Raw genomic sequence first — 24,818 nt, 5'->3', positions numbered from 1 at the left:
TGAGCAGGGCTTATTAGCCGGGGCAGAGAGCCACACTTCATTGCTTCTGGGTTGGAGTTGTGCACTGCTGAGCAGAGCTTGCCTACATCTGCCTGCACCACTCGCAGGAGCATATATGTCTTTCAAGATGCCTTCTCTGTGCATTTCATTTTCAGGTGCTTTCAATAATAAAGGAGTACCTTTAGCACAGTTACTACACACATACACATCTGCATTGTTTCTGTAATACTGGGGGGAAATCCTTGGTTTTGCCACCTGATGAAGGCATAGTCTCGAGGTGTGTTGCAGAGCACACACTGGGGTGCTGCACCCACTTCTTTAGGCTGATGGGGAGTGAGGAAGGTGAGAAAGAAATGCCAGTCAGACCTTGTCATTACAAACATTTACAGGTGTGATCTAAAAAAATGCTTATTATGATCTATAAAGGCAATGAATAGTTTGGAGATGAACAGCCCTGAGTTGCTGCTGAAATGGGAAAGGAATTAGAGGGAAATGAGCAGATGGGAGGTGAGAAGTGGATGAATAGAGTCACACAATGTGGTCTGATTGATTGGCTGCAGTGTGTCACTCTGACAGCTTGAAGCCTCCTGCACATGGGTAAAAAAGCATGCCACCCTCCTCTTTCCTCCACAAAACCCTCCAAAGGAATCCTAGCACAATGTAATATGTCCTTGCTCCTGTGGGCTGCAGCACATCAGCATTGTTGTGATGAAAAAAGCATAGAATGAGGAATCAGAGAACAGGAAAATGTCTTAAGGCAAGCATGGCATGGTATGCTGACAGTAACTGTTAGCTCAGTGCACAATTTTAGCATTTGATTTTTTATGGGAAACAAAACTGATACCCAACAGACATCAGCTCCTGTGAGCTGATTTGCTCCAGCTGTACTTTGACAGGAGCCTTCTGAAATCAGCGCAGCTAGAAGACATGCATCCAGTCTTCTTAAATGTTTTCTGACTGAATTTGAGATACTTGCATTCAAATGGCCACCCACATAAAGCCATCTACTCTCTTAGATATTGATGTACATACCTATGCAGTGCTGTCATTTGAAATATATGGCTGACCTGCTGGAGAAACAGCTGGGTAGTGTTGATTTTCCAGACTTTCAAATATTCTTGCTGAACAGTAAAAACAACCATGGGGGGTTTGATTGACACTTTAAATGGAGCACACTCAAATGGTATTTAAGGCTTCAGAAAGAGACTGAGAATTCATTTCTCTTTCCATTTTCACTTTGCTCTCCTAAGCAAGGTTACCTAGCCTTGGAAATTTCACTAGGAATATCTGTGGGCATTGACTTGTCTATTTATTACTTCAGAATTAGCCAGCTCAGGGCCTGGCACAGTGACTGTGATATGTGATACAATTATCTACTTGTGTTTAACTCAACCAAACCCTCTACACCCAAGCATCTTCCAAACTGATTATTGAGAATTTTTAGCTGAGAAAGGAGGAAAACCAGAAGGCTTTGAACTCAAATATACTAATTTAGAATTCCAAAGTTGCAGCAAACACAGGGAATGTGCCACATACCAGTGTATGTAGCACATACACTGTAATGAAGTATTACTGGGTATCACTGAGAAGAGTCTGGCTTCAGGTTCATATTTTTACACATTAATATTTATGATTTTAGATCAAAATGCCTTAAACTGTAGTAAAAGAGGGTGCTTTGGTGTTTTTAATGCAAAGATGGCTGCAAATTAAAAGGACTAGTCAGGGGAAAGGTGCTTAGGTGCCTGACTGCAGTTTATTTTCCTATGGGAAATTAAGTTGGAGTTAGATACCTGAAGACCTTCCAAGCACCATGATCAGATTCTACTTAAAAATTAGAAACATAATTGTAAAGTTCTCTGAAGAAAATGTTAATGCAGTTAAACCAGGGAGCAGCGTTTTTATAACAGAAACTAGTCTTAGTCCTAGGGTCAATACTAGTCAGCATACAAATCCCACTAAATACTGTGTAAACTTGCACATACCTAGAATATGACCGCTTCCCTTGAACCAAACGTGTGTTAGATGCAGAAAGGCAACATATAGGGTGCATTCTTTCAAATAGTATTTGTCTTATATTAATTTCTACAACCACAAGATATAGTTACTGGTCAGCTGAAAATGGTTTCTGCAACAGCGGCCTATTGCAAATCATCTTTTCTCTGTCATTAAATAAAGTATATCTATGGAATACATATTCCAGGATATTCTAGGCCCATAAAACATATCTTTCACATGGAGTTATTACATTAGATTGTGATCTGCATTGATATATACTGCCAAAAAGCTTTTCTGAGCATCTACATTTTTAATACTTACCATAAATGAAGAATATGGAAAAATTGTATTCAGATCTTGTTAAGAATTAAGTAACTTTCTCTTTTTTCCTATATAAACCTAAAGTTTAAAACAAAACTGGGAACTTTTTTCAGCAGAGCAAAAACTGATGCATTTGGAAAACGGAAAACACAACAGTAAGTCCGTTATTGTGAGGTCTTAGAAAATACCAGTGATTGTTTCAATCACAATTGTGACCTTCAGATAGAAGTCTGAACTGTTTACTTTAGGATAGGGGTCTCAGAAGCTTCTAGCAGAAAAAGATGAAAGGTTGTTGGTTCAGAACTTGGGAGATAACTAAAATCTCAGCTGAATCTCTCTATTATTCACAAGGGCTGAACATTGCATTTGAATCATTTGGCATCTTGAGCTTAGATTTCAGGTGGGCTGCAATGCATTTATTTGATGCTCCAGCCATTTTGTCTCTGAATGAAAAGGAACAGTGTAGGACCTGCATACAGAGTTTGGGACTATGTTGCTCCCAACGTGATGTGCATCTGAGCACCGGTATGGAGAGAAAACTGGTATCTTGCTATTATAGATGCAAGAATATATTTTTTTGTGTGTGTAATTATATGAGAGAGGTAATCAGCAGTCAATATAAAATGTAAAACTGAGATTTTCACGTGTCTTAGAACAAAATTTCCTGCTGTTCAGCCTGGAGAAGGCTGTATGGAGACCTCATAGCAGCCTTTCAGTACATGAAGGGGGCCTATAGGGATGCTGGAGAGGGATTTCTTATAAGAACAAGTATCAATAGGAAAAGGGCTTCAAGCTGAAAGAGGGTAGATTTAGATTAGACATTAGGAAGAAGTTCTTTACTGTGAGGATGGCGAGAAACTGGCACAGGTTGACCAGAGAAGCTGTGGCTGCCCCATCCCTGGCTGTGTTCAAAGCCAGGTTGGATGGCGCCTTGAGCAATCTGGTCTAGTGGAAGGGGGCTTAAGTATATGATCTTAAGGTTCTTTTCAACCCAAACCATTCCAAGATTCTGTGCTGGCAAATGCTTCAATGGATCTGCATTGTAGAGCAGTGGATCAGACAGGAACAATACATTGGTAACAAGCATTAATAAGGTACTATTTAAAAAAAAATTAAACTGGTTGTTCAGAAAAGAAAATAAGGACCTGTTGATGTACAATTTGTATCCATTCTGTACCAGTTTCAAAGCCACATGATGTTTTTGCTGCCACATACTAGAAATATGTAAATTGCCTTTTTGCCTAATCTCCTGAACCAGCTGCCTTTCTATATTAAAATGCAGTCATAAACATCACGCATGTCATGTTACTGTAAAAATACACTGCAAAAACATTTGAGCAAACATATTTTCTTTGAAAACTTTGGCATAAAATCTTCCCATTGAGCATCCAGTTTTTGTTATCTCTCTTTGGAGACATTTTTTCAAATGAAATTTTTTTATTATGCTTTAATGAAAGCTCCAGGCATAAGAATAAGAAAAATAATCACACAAGTTATTCACAGTCATGGTATTCATTCCTGATCAAGTGCTGCAGTTACCAAAGGATGCAATTTATTAATGATTCTTATCAAAAGAGAGGTGATATCTAATCTCATGAAATAGCTGAGGCTTAAACTGAGGATACCAGAATGAACAACTGGGAATTACAAACAGATCCTATAGGGAATGAGAGCTACCCATAATTCTAAAAGCTATCCATGAGAAAACTGACTCTTTAAAAATATATTATGCACTATGCAAATGCATGGGCTTGAAAATGCTACCCCTATGTTTGAAAAAGTTTGCTTTTTAAATCTTCCAGATACACATTGCAATTTTGCTCTAAAGCTTATTGCCCACTCCAAACTGGGAGGCAGCTCCTAGCCTAAGCCATAGAAAATGGAGGATAACAAATCTCTAGCAATAAACTCAACAGTTCCTCCTTTCACAGCACAATGAGCAAATACTGGAGCACACAGACCTTCAGAAAATGAAATAGTCTTTAATTTTCCCACTAGTTTAAACCTGTTAAGTATTTGTCACTACAAGAAATCATGATGCTCCACTTTCTCTAGTGTTTATTCATTTATATACTGGGTCTGGTTTATAGTTTTTTCGACCAGTAACAACAAAGGGTAAATAATGCTTCCCATCTTGAAGACAGAAATTAATTTTAAAGAGACTACCCCTGTATAAAGTTCTTCAAGGGCATAGGCAGGGAGATGGATAAAGCACAGGACTGGGCACACCAGAAGCTCCTTTGTTATTGTATTAACGTTGGCTTCTTCATTGATCTTGGGTAACTCATAGATGTTTTGCTCCTTAAACCTCTACATCAGTAAAATGTGATTTATCTGCTTTAGGTCTGTAACAAGCATGAGCTGAGACTCACTTCTGCAAGCATTTGTACAGATGTCTTTGCTTTCTAACAAGCAGTTGCACGAGCAGTTTTGCCTAGGAAAGTCATTAAGCGCCAACAATCTCATGGTATCTCAGAATCAGGCCTTTAAATTGCTAGGTCCGTCCAGTATTATGTATGGTAGCTAAGCACTAAACTATAAGCATTTGAGATCTGCAAGGAGTCATATCCCTCCCTGCTCATATTTAAAGGAATGTTTCTCAAATTCAACATGAGTTCCACAGAAAAGAATTAAAAGGCCATTAAGATGAAAATGGACAAAAGCAAAAACCATAAAATGAAGCAAAGGGACTCCAGGAAGGTGAATACTTCTGCAGCAGCCTTCACTAGCATGCATATCTTCTTGCTTTCAGGTCCCAGTCTGTGGTGGAAGCTGGCATGCTGAAACATGAAGACCAGGGAGAAAGCGAGAACACCCAACCACTGCTGGCTCTGGACTGAGCTCCCACGTGCTCAATATGAACATATACATCAACAGACTTACACCATACCAGGAACCCACAGAGCACACAACACACATACTCATGCCCGTGTTTTGCTTGAGAACAAGTCCTTCATGTTTCTTGACAAGTAACAACTGTCACCAGCCATCTGTCTGTGAAGCCAACACTGAACAAAAACTGAGAAGTTTCTGTTGACACAGGAGTCTGTCCATAGAAAAAAACCTTTCTGTTTTTGACTTATGACATTAAAGCATTGGAAATTATGGGACTGCATTCTCTGTTCAAAGAAACCAGGGTGTGTCAGTAGCTTTTCTGAAGACTCCAGCAGGGATGCTCAGTTTTACAGAAGCAAAGGTTAAGTGTGTTCTAAAGAGAAACTATTCAAACTTAAACTTTGCACTGTAATCATCAGTTTAATCTGGCATACAGGGCAGAAACAGCAGCATCTACAGAGTACTCAAGTTTTACAGGAAGATTTTGCATTAAGGAAACAAAATAAATCAGTGCCAGCATAATGCCATTCAACATGACACTTTGTGACCCCCTCATCCATGCTGCTTACTGGGGGCCACATTTCAGCATCTAGCAAAAATTACTGTTAACTTTCAAAGCCCATATGAAACTGTCGGCTAAGTGGAATGAGCTGTGTGGGCAGCAGACGCACGCAATCTGAAATGCAATTATTTAATTTAACGATGTGTTTTTCCAAAGGCAACTCGGGAGCCTATTAGAGAAGTGTGTGTGTGCACGTCTGTGCGTATGTGGAAGGCGGCTGCTAGGGAGACCCACTGGACACATTCAGCAGTGATTAATGGTTCAATCCAGATTGTTTCATTTAGGTCACAACAGCAAATATAAGCTTGGCAGAGCCATTTACCCCCTCCCATCATGCAGTGTAGTGAAAGGTGTAGCCAGAAGGGTATGGTTATTGCAGATGCGGGCCATTATTAAAATGAAAAAGGAAAACTTTGAATTTATTATTCAGTACAAGCTTCTGCCAGAAGGAAATGTGGATGAATAGAAGAACTGAAATGCCAAAGATCAGTTTGTTATTTCTCTGTTTGCTCTAGCTGCAAAGACAGCCCCATCCCTTCATTGAAATGGAAACCAGATTAAAGAAATAAAAGAAAAATCGTTATCAAATCGTATGTGCAGTGACTTTATTTCCTAAAACAGTTACGACCACTGTACACACCTTTAGTCTTCAATTAAATTGACATATTTTGACAATTTACTAGAACAAGCGGTTGACAACAACATATCAAAGATAGCAGTGTAAACCATATATATCAATGAGATGATAACGGGCACAAGAATTTTTAATGTGCCTCTGGAACATCCATTGAATTCCTAAGTGATACACTGAAGTGATCATATAGTTCAACTGGAGACAATCAACCCTAAAAATGGACTAACAAAATACTGCCTTTATCTACAACATTTTATGCCTGTACAGGGCAGAAAGGACACCCTGCCAGATCCTATCAACACGCCTGGGATTTACCCTCCAGTATTTGTACTGGATAGCCTCATTCAGGCTAACCCTTCTTCTGCAGCAGCATGTCATTGACACAAAGCCTGGCCTCCACAGTAGACAGCGAATCTGTAAGGCAGTGAATGGTCCCAGTAAGGCAACACAGGAGTCAGAAAAAAGCAGCAGAGGCTTGTGGGAACATTAAACAAATAAGACAACTGAGCCCATTTATCTTTGGGATTTCTTCCATTGACCCTCCCTGGGTATGGTGGCTTTACCACCTATTACAGAAAACTAGATGGCAAATCCTGGTAAAAGGACACAGCTCCACCTCCCTTGGCTCATGAAGTCTCAGAGGCATTTGGATTTGTCATAGAGAACTTGCCTAAAGCAGGAAGTAAAAGACCAAACAGACAATAAAAGGTAGACACTGATTATTATACTGCAGCATTAATGAAGAACACTTTGGGTTACAATTTTTCTCTGTTAATACACTCACCACTGAATCTTTGTGATGACCTGTTACAATCATTGTTCATTCAAGTGGGACTTGTTCTGCCCAGGAAGTGCAAATATCACTGAAATCTTGTCCTTGAGGATTAAACCTTGCAGAGGATTATTTATTTTCTTTAGCTGTGACATGAATACATACATATGATGCCTTGTATGTAACTGTATGATGCCTCTATTTAACTGTAGGATCTTGTACAGACTGTGCTTGCAAGCAAGGTAACTACAGGCAGGGAGGAATCTAGCTCCTATCATTGTAATGAGTATGTACTGCTTTTAAAGAGGAGACTATATTGCCCTTTTCTGGCATTTCCCTCTGCAAATAAATCTAAAGGAAAGAAGTATTTAAATCGCAATGGTTCTCCATTTTAAAAAACATTTCTATTCACTTCTTCTATTGGCATTTCCAATGTTGAAAAGCTTTTTCAAGATGAAATATTATTTGGCAAACAGGAATACCTAAATAATATATGACTTATTCAAGGCATGATACCTGTAGTTTTCTATATCATCCTCCATGTATATAGCTAATCCTACAACTGTAACTAACAAACAGATATGCTCTCAGCTCCTTGACAGGCAGGCACAGACTAGATTCACTTCAGTGTTGCAGGAGCTATTCATAATAAACTTTGCTATATTCAAGGCACTTAAGATTTTAAACGGCCAATATATCACTACACAATTTAATAAACAGTGCTACTGCAGCACACACACATCTTGGGTAGATTACTTTTATCTATTTGCCAATTTTATCTTTTTGCCATTTGCAACAGGAAAAGATAAAGTATAACCCTTCAAAGGAACAATGAAACAATGTGAAGGATGGCATGGATTTTCATAAAGAAAGTCCCAAAGCTTTTACCGCTCATTTAGTATTTCCTCTGAGCTATAGAAACTAAAATGCAACATTAATAAAAATATTCCTAAACCACAAATTCTGATTTAAACAGTTCTTGATTCCTTCTTTACAAACTATGTCTTTATTATAGGGAACTACAAAATACTTTATAATTGGTACTTCTTGATCACCTTACAAAGATACACCCTGTGACTATACAACTACCAGGAGATTTAATTTCTTATAATCTTTCTAATACTTTACCCCCCACAATAACAAGCACCTTGTTTCCACTTTAGCACATGATTCTCCTAAAGCTCTGCAAAAGCATCTCCAAATATTTTATGTTTTCATTATGATTAAATGGTAACTGTTACTTTCCTGTATATTGTGCATAGTCTCAGAGTTATTTTTGACACAGACAACTTGTTAAAGCTTAATTATCACAGCTGTCTAAAACTGACTTAGACCAGAGAGGATTTTTCAGTTTAATATTCAAAAAGGAAATTAAAGTGCACACCTCCAGAAACCGGTTACACTAATTTATGGTGCATCATAATCATCATGTGTTACACAGTACTACAAGATTTAATTACCTAGCAAAATACAAAATCTGAAAAGCATTCACTTTATGGCAACGCAAAGCTCTTATCTGTATTTTGCTCCCTCAAAGGTGGCATTCTGGTTGTGATACTTAGGTACCGTGATGTAGTCTCAGTAGTACAAAACCACTGAGTGTTTACAAATATGATGACTGTTCAGTGTCTTTTGGGCAGCAAAGCTGAAGCTGTGGAGACTAAGTCACCTCAGTGTCTCCTTGCTTAGTGTTTGTCTCTCAAAACCCTCAGTAATGTTGCCACTGCTCATGACAAGCCCTGAGCATCCTAGCACACCCATCCACACCCAGCTAGTTTTGTGGGAGAACAGACAACAGCCAGTCATAAGCATCAACTGTGCAACCTCAGGTCTCTCTTTCCTATTAGTGTTCTTAGAAATTAACAGTGAAGGGTGCTGCACCCTCCATCTCCCATTTAAATAGTACAGATCCCCCCAAAACCAGCTAACTGCTTAAATATCCAAACAGTTCTTGAAAAGAGGCCTTTTTACCATAGTGTAAATGCTGTTATGGCAAGTATAGAACATACAGTGAACAGTACTGGGATAAGACTACTTCAGCAATATGTCATACACTTCAAGACAAGGAAAACACCATTAGGTCATTTAAAGGATCTTTCTAGCACTCTGTAGGATGCTGGCAGCAGAAGTTAATAAAAGTTAATAACCTGAAGCTCTTTGTCTGCTCTGCATTCTGGCAGAAAACCAAGCCAGATCTTGTCCTTCTCCCCAGAGCACAAGGAGTTCTTCATGTACATTTTTTTTCTGCTGAATGAACACCTAAGGACAGCCTAGAAGGATCCCCTGGAAGGAAGCGTCCCAGACTTCTGCTGGGTACAAAACAGATATCACAACACACACTTTTCTAATGATAGGAAAAACAGCAGTTCACCACATAATCCTAAGAAGTTTAAGGTCTGAACCTACGGATGTCACATTTGCTCAGTATCTTCCAAAGTCACATTATCAAACTGAAGGTTGCTGCTAAATAAGAGAATGATTTTGGTTTAGAAGGACAAACCTTCCCTAAGCAGCTGGTTATGCAAGTTTCAGTTTGCATTTCCAGGTAGGCAAGAGAAGGCTACACAGGACAAACATTAGATCTGATCATATGTAGTGTTTTCCTTCTGCTAATAGCTAGAGATGCACTTACATATATGTTGTTCATTTTAAAAAATAGTGGTTGACTAAAGAAGATTTGTTCATAATTATGCTAGAAAAATACAGTCATTATTTAGAAAAAAATACAAACACATATAACCCATTCACATTATCTACAGTTGATAACATAGGGACATGTTCTAGGCCTAAAGCAGCTAATGTTAAAACTGCATACTGATTTTCAAAGTCGGTTGTGTGCATATGTTTGTAAATATCTTACATGTCACTTCCAGGATAAAAGCCTGGGAAATATTTCCCAGATAGAGAATTGCAAATATTGTGCCTGAACATGGTTGGGTAAATAACTGACTGGTTTAGCATGCATAATACAGGCATGGCAAAAAACATCTGCACATTCCTTAATTTGAAAATCCAGACCTATTGTTCTTTGGCTGACAAGATTCATATTTTCAAACTTCCATCAGTGCTGTACCAGTATGAAACAAAACATGGCTTTTTTGTTTTTCCTTTTTTTTTTTTAAATCAAGTCCTTCATGACTGCAGGATGTAGTCCTTATCTCTGCTAACCCTTACAATACTTGTATTCTTTGTATGCTGGATAAATTAATCCTATTCGCATAGGACAACCTCTCCAAGGGGGTTAAAGCTCCTCTGCTCTGCACATCAGGAGCCCCTTAAATAGCAGGAAGGGTGCGTCTCTGTTGTGCTGTTAACTCAGGATGCCACACATCCACAATGAATATCAGGCGATAATCTTCAGCATCCTGCCATACTTCATGTTCAAAAGAGTCATCAAAAATAAGAACTTTCCCTTCTTCCCAGGATCTGCAACACAAAAAAGAACATGATTTTGTGTAGTATTGGAAGTGCTATGGAGAAGACAAGCTATATATCAGCTCTGAGGATGCTCTTTCACATACCAGAATGATTTAAACAGTATATATTGCACAGTCAGGACTTTACTACCTAATATAGAGACTGAAGGATCAGGGTTTTAATTAAAAGAAACTACAGAAAGATCAGTCTAATGGACCTTCTTATTACTGAGGGATTGTTTCCTCTTACTCTGCCCACATACACATTCAGACATTTATAATATTTGTTATTTACATACTTTTAATGAGTTGAGTCCAATAAACAGGAAGCAAGTATTAATAACTAGTGTAGTAATTGACTTTTCTCCTTTTCTAATCAGATACATACATAATGAGCGATGGAAACTGAGGGAATGACCAGTAATCTGATTTTATGGTTCAAAACCAAATTACATTGAATCAATCTGCTTTTTCTGAAAATCAGAGCAACAGAATCGGATCACACTAAATATTTCAGAGATTTGAACAGTCTTGTCCCATAAATCCATTCAAAGCACTGAGCCTAAAGATTTTTCTTCAGAGGAAGGTTGCAATGCCATGGTGTACACTGGGTTAACTACATTGTCAAAATGAAACTGAAAGGATGAGACCATGTAACTCAGCAAGCCCCTCTGCTTGCTAAGTATTGCTTATCAGAGCAGATGTAAAATGATGTAAATACCCTGGGTGATTGTTCACTACAGCATGGAAGAGCTAAGTTTTAACAGTGATACTCTTCCAGGATCTGTATCTTTGTTAGGCACAAAAAGGAATACACATAATTTATTCAACATGGCTCGATTTTGAGCACCTCCATCTTCTGATAAAATAACAAAATTACCAGATTTAACAGAAATGGCAAGAGGCAGTTTAGAAGGGAGATATTAATTGTTGGAAGAATCAGCGTTTCTGTCAATTTTAATTGATATAAGTATAGAACCACAGAATAATCTAGGTCAGAAGAAACCTTGGCAGGGCATGTGGTCCAAGCCTCTGCTGCCAAGTTAGCTCCAACTTTGAAGTTAGATGAGATCTCTCGGGTTCTTGACTAGCTGATTTTTGAATATCTGCAACCACAGACATTCCACCATCTCTTCCTGTGTTTCACAAATCCCATTGTAAAAATTTCCTTTTATCTAGACGGAATTTTCTTCACTGTCACTTGTGTCCATTACCTTTGATGCCATAACCTGGAGACTTCAGAGGAGCCTGGCTTTGTCTTCTGCACAGTCACTCACTAGTAACTGAAGACAGTAATTAGGCTCCTCTTTGGCTTTGTCTTTTACAGACTCCAGCTTTTTGAGATTCTCCTCATGTGTTACATGTTCCAGTCTTCTATATATCTTTTTCCATCCTTTGCTGAAGGCCCTCTAGTTTATCAATGACTTTTTTTTTGTACTGAAGAGCCCCAAACTGGAAACAACACTGCAGAGGCAGCATCATGAGTGTAAAAGAGAGGGAAAACAATTGCTCCCCTCAAACTGCTTCCCGTGCACAGCTAGGCTTCATCAAGACAGAAGCACATTAGGACTCATGTTCAACTTGTCCCCTAGAATCCTCAAGTATTTTGCTGCAAAGCTGCTTCCTATGCAATCATCACCCAGTCTGTTCTGTTGCAAGGTGTTGATCTGTTGTTATCAGTCGTAGGGCTTTGCATTTGCCTTTGTTGAATTTCTCCAGCCTGCTGAGATCTGGATTCATAGTTTTGAAAAGAGGTTTAGTGTCTGATTAAATGTATTTCTGACACTGCAAAAAATAAGCAACTCATCAGTGACCACTAGTGATAATGTCACAACATGTGAAAAAGTCACCGTGCTAGTCATTTATCACTGCCCTCAGATCTCAACCTTACCCACAGCATTTAGACACTGCAGCCAATTCCGTTACATGGTTTGTCTATTGTAGAGACAGGCAATTTACTTTGCATTGCAGCAGGACAAAAGCACACCTCTCGTTATCCCCCCAGCTGAGACTGATGAAGCTTCTCTACGATGACCACATAAGATTTTTAACGGGATTCCTTAGGAGCTGAAGCAGTGCAAAAAGACGGATGCTCTTTAAGGGAATAAGAACTATGAAATAAAAGTCTTGCCATCAAACATGGAAATGCATTGCTTAGCTTATTCAACGGTGTTCACTCACAGAGAAAACAATTTTCTTTTTCAAAAACAGGGTGCAAATGAAATTTAGTATCCCAAGTAATGTCAGTATTTTTAATTCCACAACAGCAAAAATTAACCATCAAAATTTACAGGGTTGAGCGGTAATGTTCTGAAGAGAAGTAGAAACAGAAATTGGATCATTTCAACTGAAATGCTCATCTAAACATATTTTAAGTAAGAGTACATAAACCATAAAGCATAATAGAGTAAAAAATTCACACTGGCTTGCACATAGACATCAGCCTTGAAGGTTCACATAATGAGCCTTTTGCAGGCTCCAGCTATAATGATGCTAGTTTTCTGCTACCATATCAATTATCTGATAATGGGAACATTTTGTGCCTTATAGGCTCTGAATCTCTGCTACTGCACTGAAGTATTATCCAACTCAAAGGGAATCAACCACTTTCAATGCTGTAATGCAGTAAGAAAATCAAGTTGACTTTGGGTTTTTTTTTTGGGGGGTGGAGGTTTTTTGTGGTTTCGTTGGTGTTTTGGGGGTATTTTGTATTGGTGGCTTTTATACTTTTAATGGGGGTTGCTGGCTTATGGGGTTTTTTTGTTTGCTGTGTTTTGGCTTCAGTCTGAGAACGATGCTGATACCACACAGATGTTTTTAGTTGTTAGTAATGCTTACCCTGATCAAGGACTTTTCAGTCTCATGCTCTGCCAGTGAGGACAGGCACAAGAAGTCAGGAGGGAGCAGAGAGAGGACACCTGACCCAAACTACCCAAAGGGGTATTCCATACCACAGCACATCATGCCCAGTTTATCACTTGTGTTTATTGGCAGTAAAGGGAGAGTGAGTGAATGGCTGTACGGTTCTGAGTTACTGGCTGGGCTTAAACCATGACACCCCTTTTGAACAGATTACAAACCCCACCATTAGCATGCAAATAAATATTTTCTAGAAGCCTTCATGGTGTGAGAAACACTTCACAGTGGGACTACAGGGACGATATTCTTCTGGCCTAGTGTTAAGCCACTTTGGGAGTAGTTTCTATATCAGCTGCAGGGCTCTAGTGTGACCTGTTACAGGTGAGATCTTGGACTGGCTTCTGAATAAGGCTGTAATTCTGCACTTTCATTTTAAAACATGATTACTTTGCCAGACATGATCAATTTTGAGAACTAGATATTATTTACCTACCATTTTTTGTGCATTTTACCCTATGCTTTACAGTGCTGGGACTTCAAAATGTCCCAACAACCTAAAATTACTATAGCTGTACTGAATATTAGTGAGGTATACGGCTCCCAGCAGCTGCAGAAAGACTCTTGTGCAGGTGAAGGAGTAGAACACAGTACTAGACAGAGCTCAGCTGCCTGTCCATCAAAGGATGAGTAGCATTGTAACACTGCCCTTCTAAACACCAGCACTGGGTGACACAAAGGTAACCAAGCACAAAATTCTCATTGTTTCTGTGTTCTCATATACACAGCAGTGGAACAGAAGGCCAGAAAAGGCATGACCTACAATAAGCTTCATATTTGAACCAGAACTCCTATTTGAAACCACCAGTTTACCATGGCTCTGAACCACCAGGAGGAGAGGAATGACCAAAAAATGCCTAAGGTAGGATTTCCTCCTGGCACCACTCTCTTCCACAGTACTTCACCCCACTCCTCTTTTATGGAGGAAGTGACGTAAAAAAACCCCTTTCATTGCCAGCAGTAGACACACTTTCAGTGCTTTCAGGGAAAATCCTGCCTTTGATTCTGAATGTACAGCTCTTGCCAAAAGCAGCTAAAGTTAACACATTACAGCACAGGCTTGAATGTTTTATCCTTTCTTACATCTCCTCATATTTCTTAGGGGAGCACATACCCTGACTGTAAATGTATAAGCTGTTGAATCTTAATTTGGTTTTTGTGCCAAGCAAACAGAGACAGAACTGGCCTTCAAGTCAACGTAACTTTTCCCTAAGAGGTAAGAACTCTTACTTAAAATGCACTTTAAAGAAATCTGCTACCTCTGTAACTAATTGGGCCAAACACTTTATAGATGTCTTCAGACTGAAATCAGCTTCAACTGGAATATTTTTAACTGAATTAAAACAAATAATACCAGCTAAGAAGGAGGCTTCTGACAAAAATACAAGAGTGTTCCATCATGGTGGTGAGAATGGAGGTACATACAATGAAATCTAAGCCCCCTCAAATCAAAACAAATAGAGGAAGTCTGCTGACACTCTATTAGACTGGCACTGTAAAAGTAAACACAGAATCTGTGGACTAAACCCACTGTTATTTCCATGCCATAGCAAAGAAGAGCAGCTCTGTCTCTGAAGATTCTTCTGAGAACTGATATTTATGTTTGCACTAAGAGTTAGAGTGCAAGTTTCTGGTTTAAGGAAACACATTACATCTCCTGAACAGTCAAATACCCCCTACTTTTTTTAATTTCTTTAATTACATGCAATCCCATCCCCTTTTCAGCCTTGAGAGAGGTAGAAAGAAAGAAACCAACAATCCAGCCATACCTGTTCTCTTGGGCACACCGAATCCTGCAGCCTTCCTTAGGTATCACCAAGCCCAAATGCATCCTTAGCCGACAATTGGTGGGCCCTGTGTGTGGCCAGACGTGAGTCCCCGGGTGCATGATAGAATATTTGATCTGCAAGAAGAGACAAGGCAGGCTTTCAATGCATTCAGCTTCACAGCCATACTGCTAGAAGTTCAGGACTTCATTGCATCTCATCCTTGATGATGGGCCAAAAGTGCAATGTCATCTTTTGTTATGGTCTTAGCAACAACTGCTCATTCTCATATCCTAACCATATTCAATACTATAGGAAAAATGTCTTGTGGTGTGTTTATGCATCCAGGTGTGTGTGTGAAAGTCCATATTTTTCATGTTGCTTAAAATAAACATTATTCATATTTCAATCTGGAAATAATTATCTCCTATCTACAATCAGAAGAATTTACCTTTTTTTTTTTTTACTATGGGAAGGGTTACAGCCACTCTTGTTTAAAAGAATGGAGTACAGGAGAAAAGGCCTGTCTTAGCCAGACTGGCCAGCCCTTCTCAGATGACAAAAGTGATGTGAAGGAGACTGTAAGCCTTGTCTGGAGGAACCATGAGATGGTGGAATTCAGGATCTTGAGAGAAGGGAGAAAAGCAAAAACAAGATTACCACCTGCAACTTCTGAAGAGCAGACTTGGGCTTATTCAGTGATCTGCTGGTAAAAATCCCATGAGATACAGTGCTGGAGAAAAAAGGGGTCTAGGACAGCTGTCCTAGACAAAGTATCACTTTGTCCAGGCTCAAGAATGGTTCATCCCCATGTGCAGGAGTCATAGAAACTCAGACTAAATTGAAGCACAAAAAAAGAAGCATACAAGAGGTGGAAGCAGGGTCAGGTCACCCAGGAAGACTGTAGAAACATTCCCTGAGCATGCAGGGATGACATTAGGTAAGTCAAAGCTTTCCTGATGTTGAATCTGGAGATGGAAGTGAAGGGCAACATGTGTTCTACAAATACATCAGGAGATCTGATGATAAAGGACATGACAAAGGCTAAGGCACTATATGCCTTCTTTTCCTCAGTTTTTACGAGCATGACTGACTTCCAGGAATTCCAGGCAACTGAGACCAGTGTAAAAGACTGGAGCAAAGACAGTTTACCTTCTGTGAAGAAAGATCAGGTTAGGGCATGTTTAAACAAACTCAAACTGGTCCATGGGTCCTGATGGGATCCACACTTCAGTGCTAAGGGAGTTGGACAATATTGTGAATCCACACTCAATCATCTTTGAAAGGTCACTGAAACCAGCAGAAGTTCCTGAGGACTGGTAGAGAGTAATGTTGTTCCTATCTTCAAGAAGGTCAAGAAGGAGGATCTGGGGAACTATAGGCTAGTCAGCCACACCTCAATCCCTGGGATGGTGATGGAGCAAACAATCTTGAAAATCATTTCCAAACATGTAAAGGAAAAGAGTTTGACTGGGAGCAGTCAGCATGGATTTATGAAGGGGAAATTGTCCTTTACTAGCTTGGTAGATGAGGAGAGATTGGTGGATATTTTTTATCTCATCTTTAGTAAGCCTTTCAACAGCCTGCCATGAACATCCTTATTGACTGATGAAATAGAAACTTGGTCAGGTGACAATGAAGTGTATTGAAAACTATCAGTTAAGCCAGGCTCAAAGAGTTGTGAACAGATGCACGAAGTCCAGCAAGAGGCCACTCATCAGAGGTATACTTCAGGGCTCAGCGCTGGGTACAACACTGTTTCATTGCTTCACAAATGACTCAGATGATGGGACAGAGTGCATCCCTTCAGCAAGTTTCCAGATGATAGAAAACCGGAGAGCAATGGCTGATACACTAATGTTTTTCCTCCTGCCATTCATATGGAACTTGTCAGGCTGGAGAAAGCAGCAAACAGAAATCTTATGATGTTCAACAAAAAGAAAGGTAAAGTTCAGCAGTAGGAAGGAAAAACCCCATGTACCAATACAAGCTGATGCACAATTGTCTGGAAAGCAACTTCCCAGAAACGGACTGTGGGGTCATCATAGACAACAATCTGAACATGAGCCAGAAATATGCCCTTGCAGCAAAGCTGACCAACAGCCACCAGGGCTGCAGTAAGGAGACCTTTGGCAGCAGTCTGAAGGAGGTTATCCTTCCCCTCTACTCAGATGTGGTGAGATTTATTGAGTGCTAGGTCCAGTTCTATGCTACTACTATGAGACAGACATGGACATACCAGGGCAAGTCTAGTTAAGGGCTATAAAGATGATTAAGGGATTGAAGCATGTGACATGCAAGGGGAAGCAGAGAGAGCTGAGACTACTCAGAGAACAGAAAGCACAAAGGGGGGATCTTATCTATGCATGTAAATACCTGATAGAAGGAGCAAAGATAATGGAAGCAGGCTCCTTTCAGTGGTACCCAGTGACAGGCAATGGACAGGTATTGAAAAACAGGAAACTCCATTTAAACATTAAAACCAATTTTCTTTTTTCTGTGCACTGGAACAGGTTGCCCAGAGAAGCTATATCTCTATCCTCAGAGGCATTCAAAACCTGACTGGTCCTAAGTAACCTGCTCTTCTAGTTCATCAAGCTTTGAGCAAGCAGTTGGACTAGGTAATCTCCAGACATCCGTTCTCATTCCTTCTTCCTGTAATTCTACAACTAGATCAGGAGGAAGTGCGAATAATGTACAGCAGTGGTGAGAAGCATCTTTTTAACTGAGAAATCTGCACATCTGGCTGGGATAGGGTAACTGATAAATCTTAGGGTTTAAGGTGTTACTTGCTCTCCAACTGTGACAAAATCAGTAGAAGACAGTGTGTGCCTAATGTTTTAGCTGTTCCCACCATCAGAGAATGGTTCAGCTTACCTGAACCTGATTTCACCTTTCTACACTGAGGTGCATTAACTCGATTGCCCTGTCAGACCCATAAGTGGCTAGGCAGGATAGTTACTAATATCCCAGAAAACCAATTTTCTTAATGCTAATATACCAGCACTTCAGAATGATTACTGTCATGTATTTTATCTGTCCACACAGATCAGCCTGGATATGCCCATGGATTAAATGTATGCACTGTCCTCAAGTACTATATATAAATATATATATATAGTCCTATTTATAGGACTATTTGCCAATCTACCAATAGATTACACTATGGTTGTAATTTAAAACTCAAAAGAGATAAGAAACAGTCAGAATTAAAACTCCCTGTGCTACTTTTATTTTACTGTTATTTTTAAGAATGACATTTTTTAATAATATGATCACTTGTTATTGTTCTACACAGTCCTCAGCAGCACTAAGCAAGTGATTATTTTACATTTTGTTAACCTTTGTCAGTACATGACATGCCCAAAGCATCCTAATAGTCAATCCACCACACAACTCCCAATATCCTGATTTGTTCCCATTGTTTCTGTAGGTGAGTACAGACTAGGTGATATTTTAAACTTAATTTACCAGTAAGAATCTGAGGTATGGATACCATAAGATCAAAATTGTCCTACGCACCCCCCAATAGTGTATGAACTCAAGACTTCTAGAGCACCATTTTTCATATAATCTTACATTTTATATGTTCAAAACACATGACTACAGATATAACTGCAAGTACACAATGTCTCTGAAAATCAAATCCTGGTGATAACGTGTTGGGTGCTAAAAAACTATGAACAAAATAGTAGCTCTCAGAGAGACTTTGCTCCCTTGGATAGGTAAATTTTGGCTATGGATGCCACAGAAAGCAGTTTTCCTGCTGTCAGCCACACCGTGTTAGGACCTCTTTCATCAGTTATATTCACAATAATCAGACTTTGCAACAAATCAATGAAACAATAGCCTTGTTAATTCCCAAAACAGTTGCCATCTAGTGCACTTCTGCACATCAAAGGTACTCGTCTGGTGAACACCTACTCCTAAGGCTCTGAACTAGGATTATGCTAGCACTGTGTATTCCAGCTTTTGCATCCTTAATTTTGCAACGTGATGGTTGTTCTCATGTAGTTATTACATATAAAATATAGCAATCTGGAAAAAAAATATGAAAAATTCTGTCCTACAGATTCATGTATCTGTGCTGGGCCATTCATTCAAACACATATGTATTAATCCATACCATATAAGTCTACAGCATGATTTAACAAGGTTAATTTGTAGCCAAATAGACCAGGCACTTGGGTTGGTACCCAAGGCCACAGCTCATGGGTGTGAAATTTCTTTCCTTTACCTTTAGGAAAGAAGCATGTGACAGCATACTCGTTTGGCTTCCGTGAGGTGATTCTCCTGTCTAATACAACCAAGCTGGGGTAGACAGAGAGAATCTGGCTCACTGAATGAGTCTTGTAAAGTTAGGTTCAGATCAGAAAAGAAAAAGAATTAAGGTTAGAAAGGACCTAATCCAACCTCCGCTCAAAGCAGGATTAGCCATGAGCCAGATCAGGTCACTCAGGGCTGGAGTTTAGTGAATCATTACTAACTACCATGGCAAATAACTAACTACCATGAGCTCTCAAGAACTACAAGGTAAAATGGCTTAGCTAGAGTCCATAGAAAGGTTTCAACTAACATATTTCATCCTACATTTACTGAGGGCTAAAACTGGGCATATTTTTACTGTTAACTCCATTGTGTGCTTGAGGCATAATTAAACATACCAAAGTCATACATCTCTCCATACACATTCCTCAAAATCCTCTGCTCCCAGTATTAAGAATTAGTAAAAAAAGAAGGAATTTGACAGGTACCTGCCCTCTTCTGCAGCCAGTAGCTTCTGGGAATCTTTCCAATAAAGCACATGTATTCGGAACACTTTTACAAGCATTCTCATTTTTTCTTCCTAGTGAAAATAACAACCAGAGCATTGGTAAGGGCAACAACCAAATATTTCCTTGTTTCCTGCTTTGCAGAAAATAACAAAACAATCAAAGAGCTGACACTGAAAGACAGGTAAATATTATTATTCCCATTTTACAGATTGTGAAACAGAAGTAGTTGAACATTGTAATATCAGAGCAGGCTGCACATCTTTGCTTTTAAGTTATTTGTGAAGACTAGGATTTCCATCATTTTTTAAACATTACTCAAACTATAAACAATAACAAGACTGCATAGAAAAAACAAATGCTGCCAACAGCATACGTTTTCGAAAACAGATTATATCTGGACATAAGTTGCTTTTAATATTTTAAGCATGATTCTAAAAGTATAAACAATAATGAGACTGCATAGAAAAAAAATTATGGAAAAAGCCACCAACATTATTCTGTTTCAACTCCAGATTATATTTTGATATAAATTGCTTTTAATATTTTATTTTACAGAACTCTTTCATATGCAGTCTTATATAACATTATGATTATAAAAATAAGTCTCTTAGAAGAGACTTAGAAGTCTTGGGCCTCCCTCTGCACAGCTCAGGGATAGGGCAGCAAGCTTGTAAGTCATATTCCTTTGCTCATACAATTCCTCACCTCGCTGACAATACAATATTGAGGATGTGTCTTCTCCCACACTCCCATCTTCCCTGAGGCTGCTCTTTACTATGCATCACCATGCAAAATGTTGGCAGCCTTGTATCACTTGAAGGAGTATTACCTTCAAGCGATTCTTAGAAGTGCTTCAAGACAACATGGTTTAGAATAAAGAACTCTTGTTCACTGTCACAGAGATCCCAGATGCTATTTTATTAGTTCCCTTCTTCTGCAGATCCAGTGATTACATAAAAGGTTCTGGAAAAAACTGTGTTGCTACTCCTTATTACACTGTATTAATCTGAGAAAATGAGATGGTCGAAAGAGAAGAAATACAAAATGTTTCACCTTGTTGCCATAAGGTAAACTGGCTCCAGTCTCCTTTTTCTCGTAGATTCTCATCTTCAGGCAGGAAAAGGCTTCTTTTCTTATCCATCACAGCAAGCCCCTCATCTCGAATGAGCTTCCAATTTTTCTCTAAGGACTGTAGTGAAATCCAAGTTACTGCACTGAGAACTTACTGCGTTCAGTTTTAGTACTGTTTTTATTTTTCCCTGCCATTATTAACATTTTTTTTTAATTTAAAAGCACTAAAAAAAAAGTGCTCATCATCATTATCAAGTTTCTTTATCCTCATTTCCCTTCTGACATATTAAAGCAGTAAAGCCAACTGTCACAGCATTCCTCAGATTCAATTACATTTAGATCGTAAAATTTCAATAATCCCCAGCCTCTTTGCAGGCTAGGCCTCACTTTGACTTGTTTTCTGATTAGCCTAAGGGCTCTTTAACAGCTCATTTAGTACTGCAAGCTAACAAGTGTATTAATCTTCTTAAACACTGTAGACCTTACCTGGAAGCACTCCTGCAACTACAAAACCACTCATAACCTGGAACTCCAGGCTTTGGCAGAACATTCCGGTTCAAAGAGGACAAAGGTAAACACGCCACTTAAGCTGAAAGCTATGATTTAAACCTTCAAAAAGGTTTGCAGAGATTCATTTGCACATGCTGATGCTATTGAAGAAGATCAAATAGGACTTGAAATGTCAGGTAATGATTTATGGACACAACCATTCAAAATGTGTAAGCTGCCTTGTACTTCATACATACCAAAACCACAAAATAGTACAATTAAAATTTCTGTTCTCTGTTGCCTCAGGACATTACATTTGTAAAAATCAAATAGATTAGAAAATCTTTTCTTCTACCAATTATAAATCATTTTAATGTTATAGCAATATAAATGAAAAATCACAGTGTAACAACAGGTCTGGATAAAAGTAACTTCCATTTCCCAGCTGCTTACTTTGCTTACTAAACCTTATTTGTGTGAATAGCTCTTATTTTCTCTTTGTGCTCTTGGACAAAGCATTTCTGCTGCTTTGTCACCTCTAATCTTTCACTAAAGCCCAGGCTGAAAATTAAACTGCAGAGATGGGTGTTTGTCCTTGCACTTTAAAGCTTCTTCCCCAACCTACTGGCTACAAAGTGATTTGAACACATCATTGGTTTTGAACTAACTCCTCACTGGTTTTAGACATAACTTCCCCTGAGATCAGCAGCATCTCTGTACTCCTGAAAACCTGATCCCGTCTATAAAACACACTGATAGTGCTTTACTATGAGCAATAGGTAGCTCCTAGGTAGAAATGAATCCAGAAGATCAAACACAGCTCAGCCTTGATCTCCCTGATTTTACAGACTCTTAAACATACCTTGGATGGTTAAAGAATGCAAAACACCATTAAACCATAATGACTAAGTCCATGTCTTGGACTTACAGCTCTTGACCTGAGAGCCGTTACCTACAGCAAAAAGTTAAATATGCTTATGCTTCATGGTATGTAGGGGTACATGCCTCAGGTTAGAACTACAAATTTGTATTATATTTGGTGCAATATCCTGATTCCATATGAAGAACTAGGTTGCAACCAGCATTGAGAACATACATGCTGGTTTCCTAGCAGGTGATTCCCATAAACCTCCATATGGCTTTTTAAACACAGTTCCTAACAATAATGGAAGTTCACAGTTGCTTTACATCTGGCAACAGTGTAGATTTTATTGGCAAAGGCATTACTACATTTAAATAGGGATTTTTTAATATTGGTTTATTTTTATGAGTGACTATTATATTAAAAGAATCCTTACTCTGTGCTGTCAAACCCTTTCAATGCATAACTACTGACTGCACGTCCATTTTAATCCACTGGACTATAAAATTAAAAAATGGTGTAGATTTTAATCTACTTCTATTTGTTACTGAAAAAGAGGAGGAGAGTATTCATGATCAGTTACTGTGTCTCTGCTGGGGAAACACTGACAACCTCCAAGTAAAGAGCAGTATTTTAAACCTTTCAAAATAGATTCATTGCACACATTAGGTCACTTGCAATGCTTACGCATCAGCACTTGTACATATCATCTCTGCTCTTTCCAACACAAGGCTCCCCTTAAAGCATCCAGCCACACTTTAAATGCACATTTCAATTTAATTTCTCTATTAAATATGAATGTTTAGCTATTATTAGATAAACCATTAAGCCCTAGCTGTCACTTTACAGAAAATATTATGGATATGTGGTGCTGCCAGTAGCTTAATTCTTTCGGGCTTTTCTTGCTGCACTTGAAACTTTCAATTAATAAAATCTAAGCCATCAGAGAAAACTGACAATACAAGATCTACTTTAATCAATCATCTGTTCACTGTAGTACATTATTGGCAAAGCATCTTCCAGGTCCTTTCCAAAAGTCAAAGGACACAGCATGAGGAAAGGACAAAGTTACCTAGGTCATTACCTATGTATGAATTTCAGGCTTGTGAAAAGACTCTAGGATCCAATAGCATTTTATCCTTTCATTATTTTTTAAAATGAGCACCAGAATAGAAGAGTAATGCTGAGGTTCTACAAAAAGTACCAGGGAACGATGCAATGACTTGGTAAGAAAGGAAAGCTAATTGTCCCAAGGGAATAGGACAGGTTTTCAAAGGTAAAAGAAAGGTTTTCTTTTAGCTGAGCTCAAACAAGAAATTTTCTTGACTCTCCGGATCCAAAGGCCTGAAATACCACAGATCAGAAACATCAGTAGAACATTTCTATATACATCACTTGACACTAAACTAAAGGTTTGTATTTTCTGCTCTCTGTGAATTGCTAAGGCATAACACAAAACCCCTACTGCCATTCACTACTACAAATAATAATGATACAGCAAACAGCAAGTGAAAAGAATACAACACCCCACCAGCCACCGACCCATAACTCACTCCACCCTGCCCGGCCGAGCACCATGTGCTCCCTCCTCCATTTTCCTCCACAGCTCTCCCCTCCAGCCTTCCCTTTCCCAGTATGCATCCTGGGCATCACGTGCTATGGTATGGAATACCTCATTGACTAGCCTCGGTCAGGTGTCCTGTCCCTCCTTCCTCCCGGACTCCCCCTGGCTGGAAAAAAAACCTTGAACAAAAACACCCTCAAAACATGCTCAAACCATGACATTATCCACCCCTTATTCCATACCATTCACGTCATGCCCAGATCCCACATTTCCAATACACAATCACTCTTAAGTCCACCCCTCGATCATGAGACATCTCTATGTTGCATCTCTGGACTGATAGCTTGAAGTATCTGGGCCCACCAAAATCATTCACCGTCCCCTTCAGCAGTTCTACAGCTTGCTGCTGGGGACTCCATACAGCTGCCTTCCACCTCCAATGCTTCCAAAGCACTGGAGGGGCCCAGTGGATCAGATACCTGGCCATACTGTCCCACATGCCCTGCCACTCATGACTGTCCAGCCTTGGGAACAGTCTACTGGTGCTCCTATGTACTTGTCTAAACTTAGACAAGACCCAGACCTGACTCTGCTTAACTTTTGGGATCAGACAAAATGGTTGTGGGTAGAACACACTCTGTGTGTGTGCCACCATGCCGAAAACCATCACAATCAGCAGGCAGGTCCCAAGGGCACCCAAAAGCCATTCATAACCGTCAGAACTCTCAAATGATGCTGCTGCACTTGTCACTGGGGCTGATGTAGCTGCCGTGCTTGCCAGCTCTCCCACTATCAGCTTCTCTTCTCCCGAGTCCAGATCTTCCTCCTCTGCCTTGCTGG

The 24,818-nt window shown here is 39.3% G+C and overlaps 2 protein-coding genes across 5 annotated transcripts in view; one reads left to right on the top strand and one right to left on the bottom strand.

Moving 5' to 3' along the window:
• The window catches only part of CLVS1 (clavesin 1), a 91,653-nt gene extending 86,497 nt beyond the window's left edge, over positions 1-5,156 (top strand). The window contains exon 5 of the mRNA XM_005152517.2: positions 5,069-5,156. Within this exon, the coding sequence (XP_005152574.1) occupies positions 5,069-5,156 (88 nt within the window). The remainder of the gene's footprint in view (positions 1-5,068) is intronic.
• A 1,140-nt stretch (positions 5,157-6,296) lies between these two features.
• Positions 6,297-24,818, bottom strand: part of ASPH (aspartate beta-hydroxylase) — a 112,282-nt gene continuing 93,760 nt past the window's right edge. For all 4 annotated transcript variants that reach the window (XM_034073132.1, XM_034073187.1, XM_034073155.1 and 1 more), the window contains 4 exons: positions 21,046-21,181; positions 19,972-20,063; positions 15,221-15,354; positions 6,297-10,545 (listed from right to left, as the gene is read on the bottom strand). In XM_034073132.1, coding sequence (XP_033929023.1) covers positions 10,395-10,545; positions 15,221-15,354; positions 19,972-20,063; positions 21,046-21,181 — 513 coding nt within the window. In that variant the 3' untranslated portion in view covers positions 6,297-10,394. The remainder of the gene's footprint in view (positions 10,546-15,220; positions 15,355-19,971; positions 20,064-21,045; positions 21,182-24,818) is intronic.

Source organism: Melopsittacus undulatus, chromosome 1 (assembly GCF_012275295.1).
Source record: "Melopsittacus undulatus isolate bMelUnd1 chromosome 1, bMelUnd1.mat.Z, whole genome shotgun sequence".
NCBI lineage: Eukaryota > Metazoa > Chordata > Aves > Psittaciformes > Psittaculidae > Melopsittacus > Melopsittacus undulatus.
This window is presented reverse-complemented; position numbering and strand designations above follow the sequence as displayed.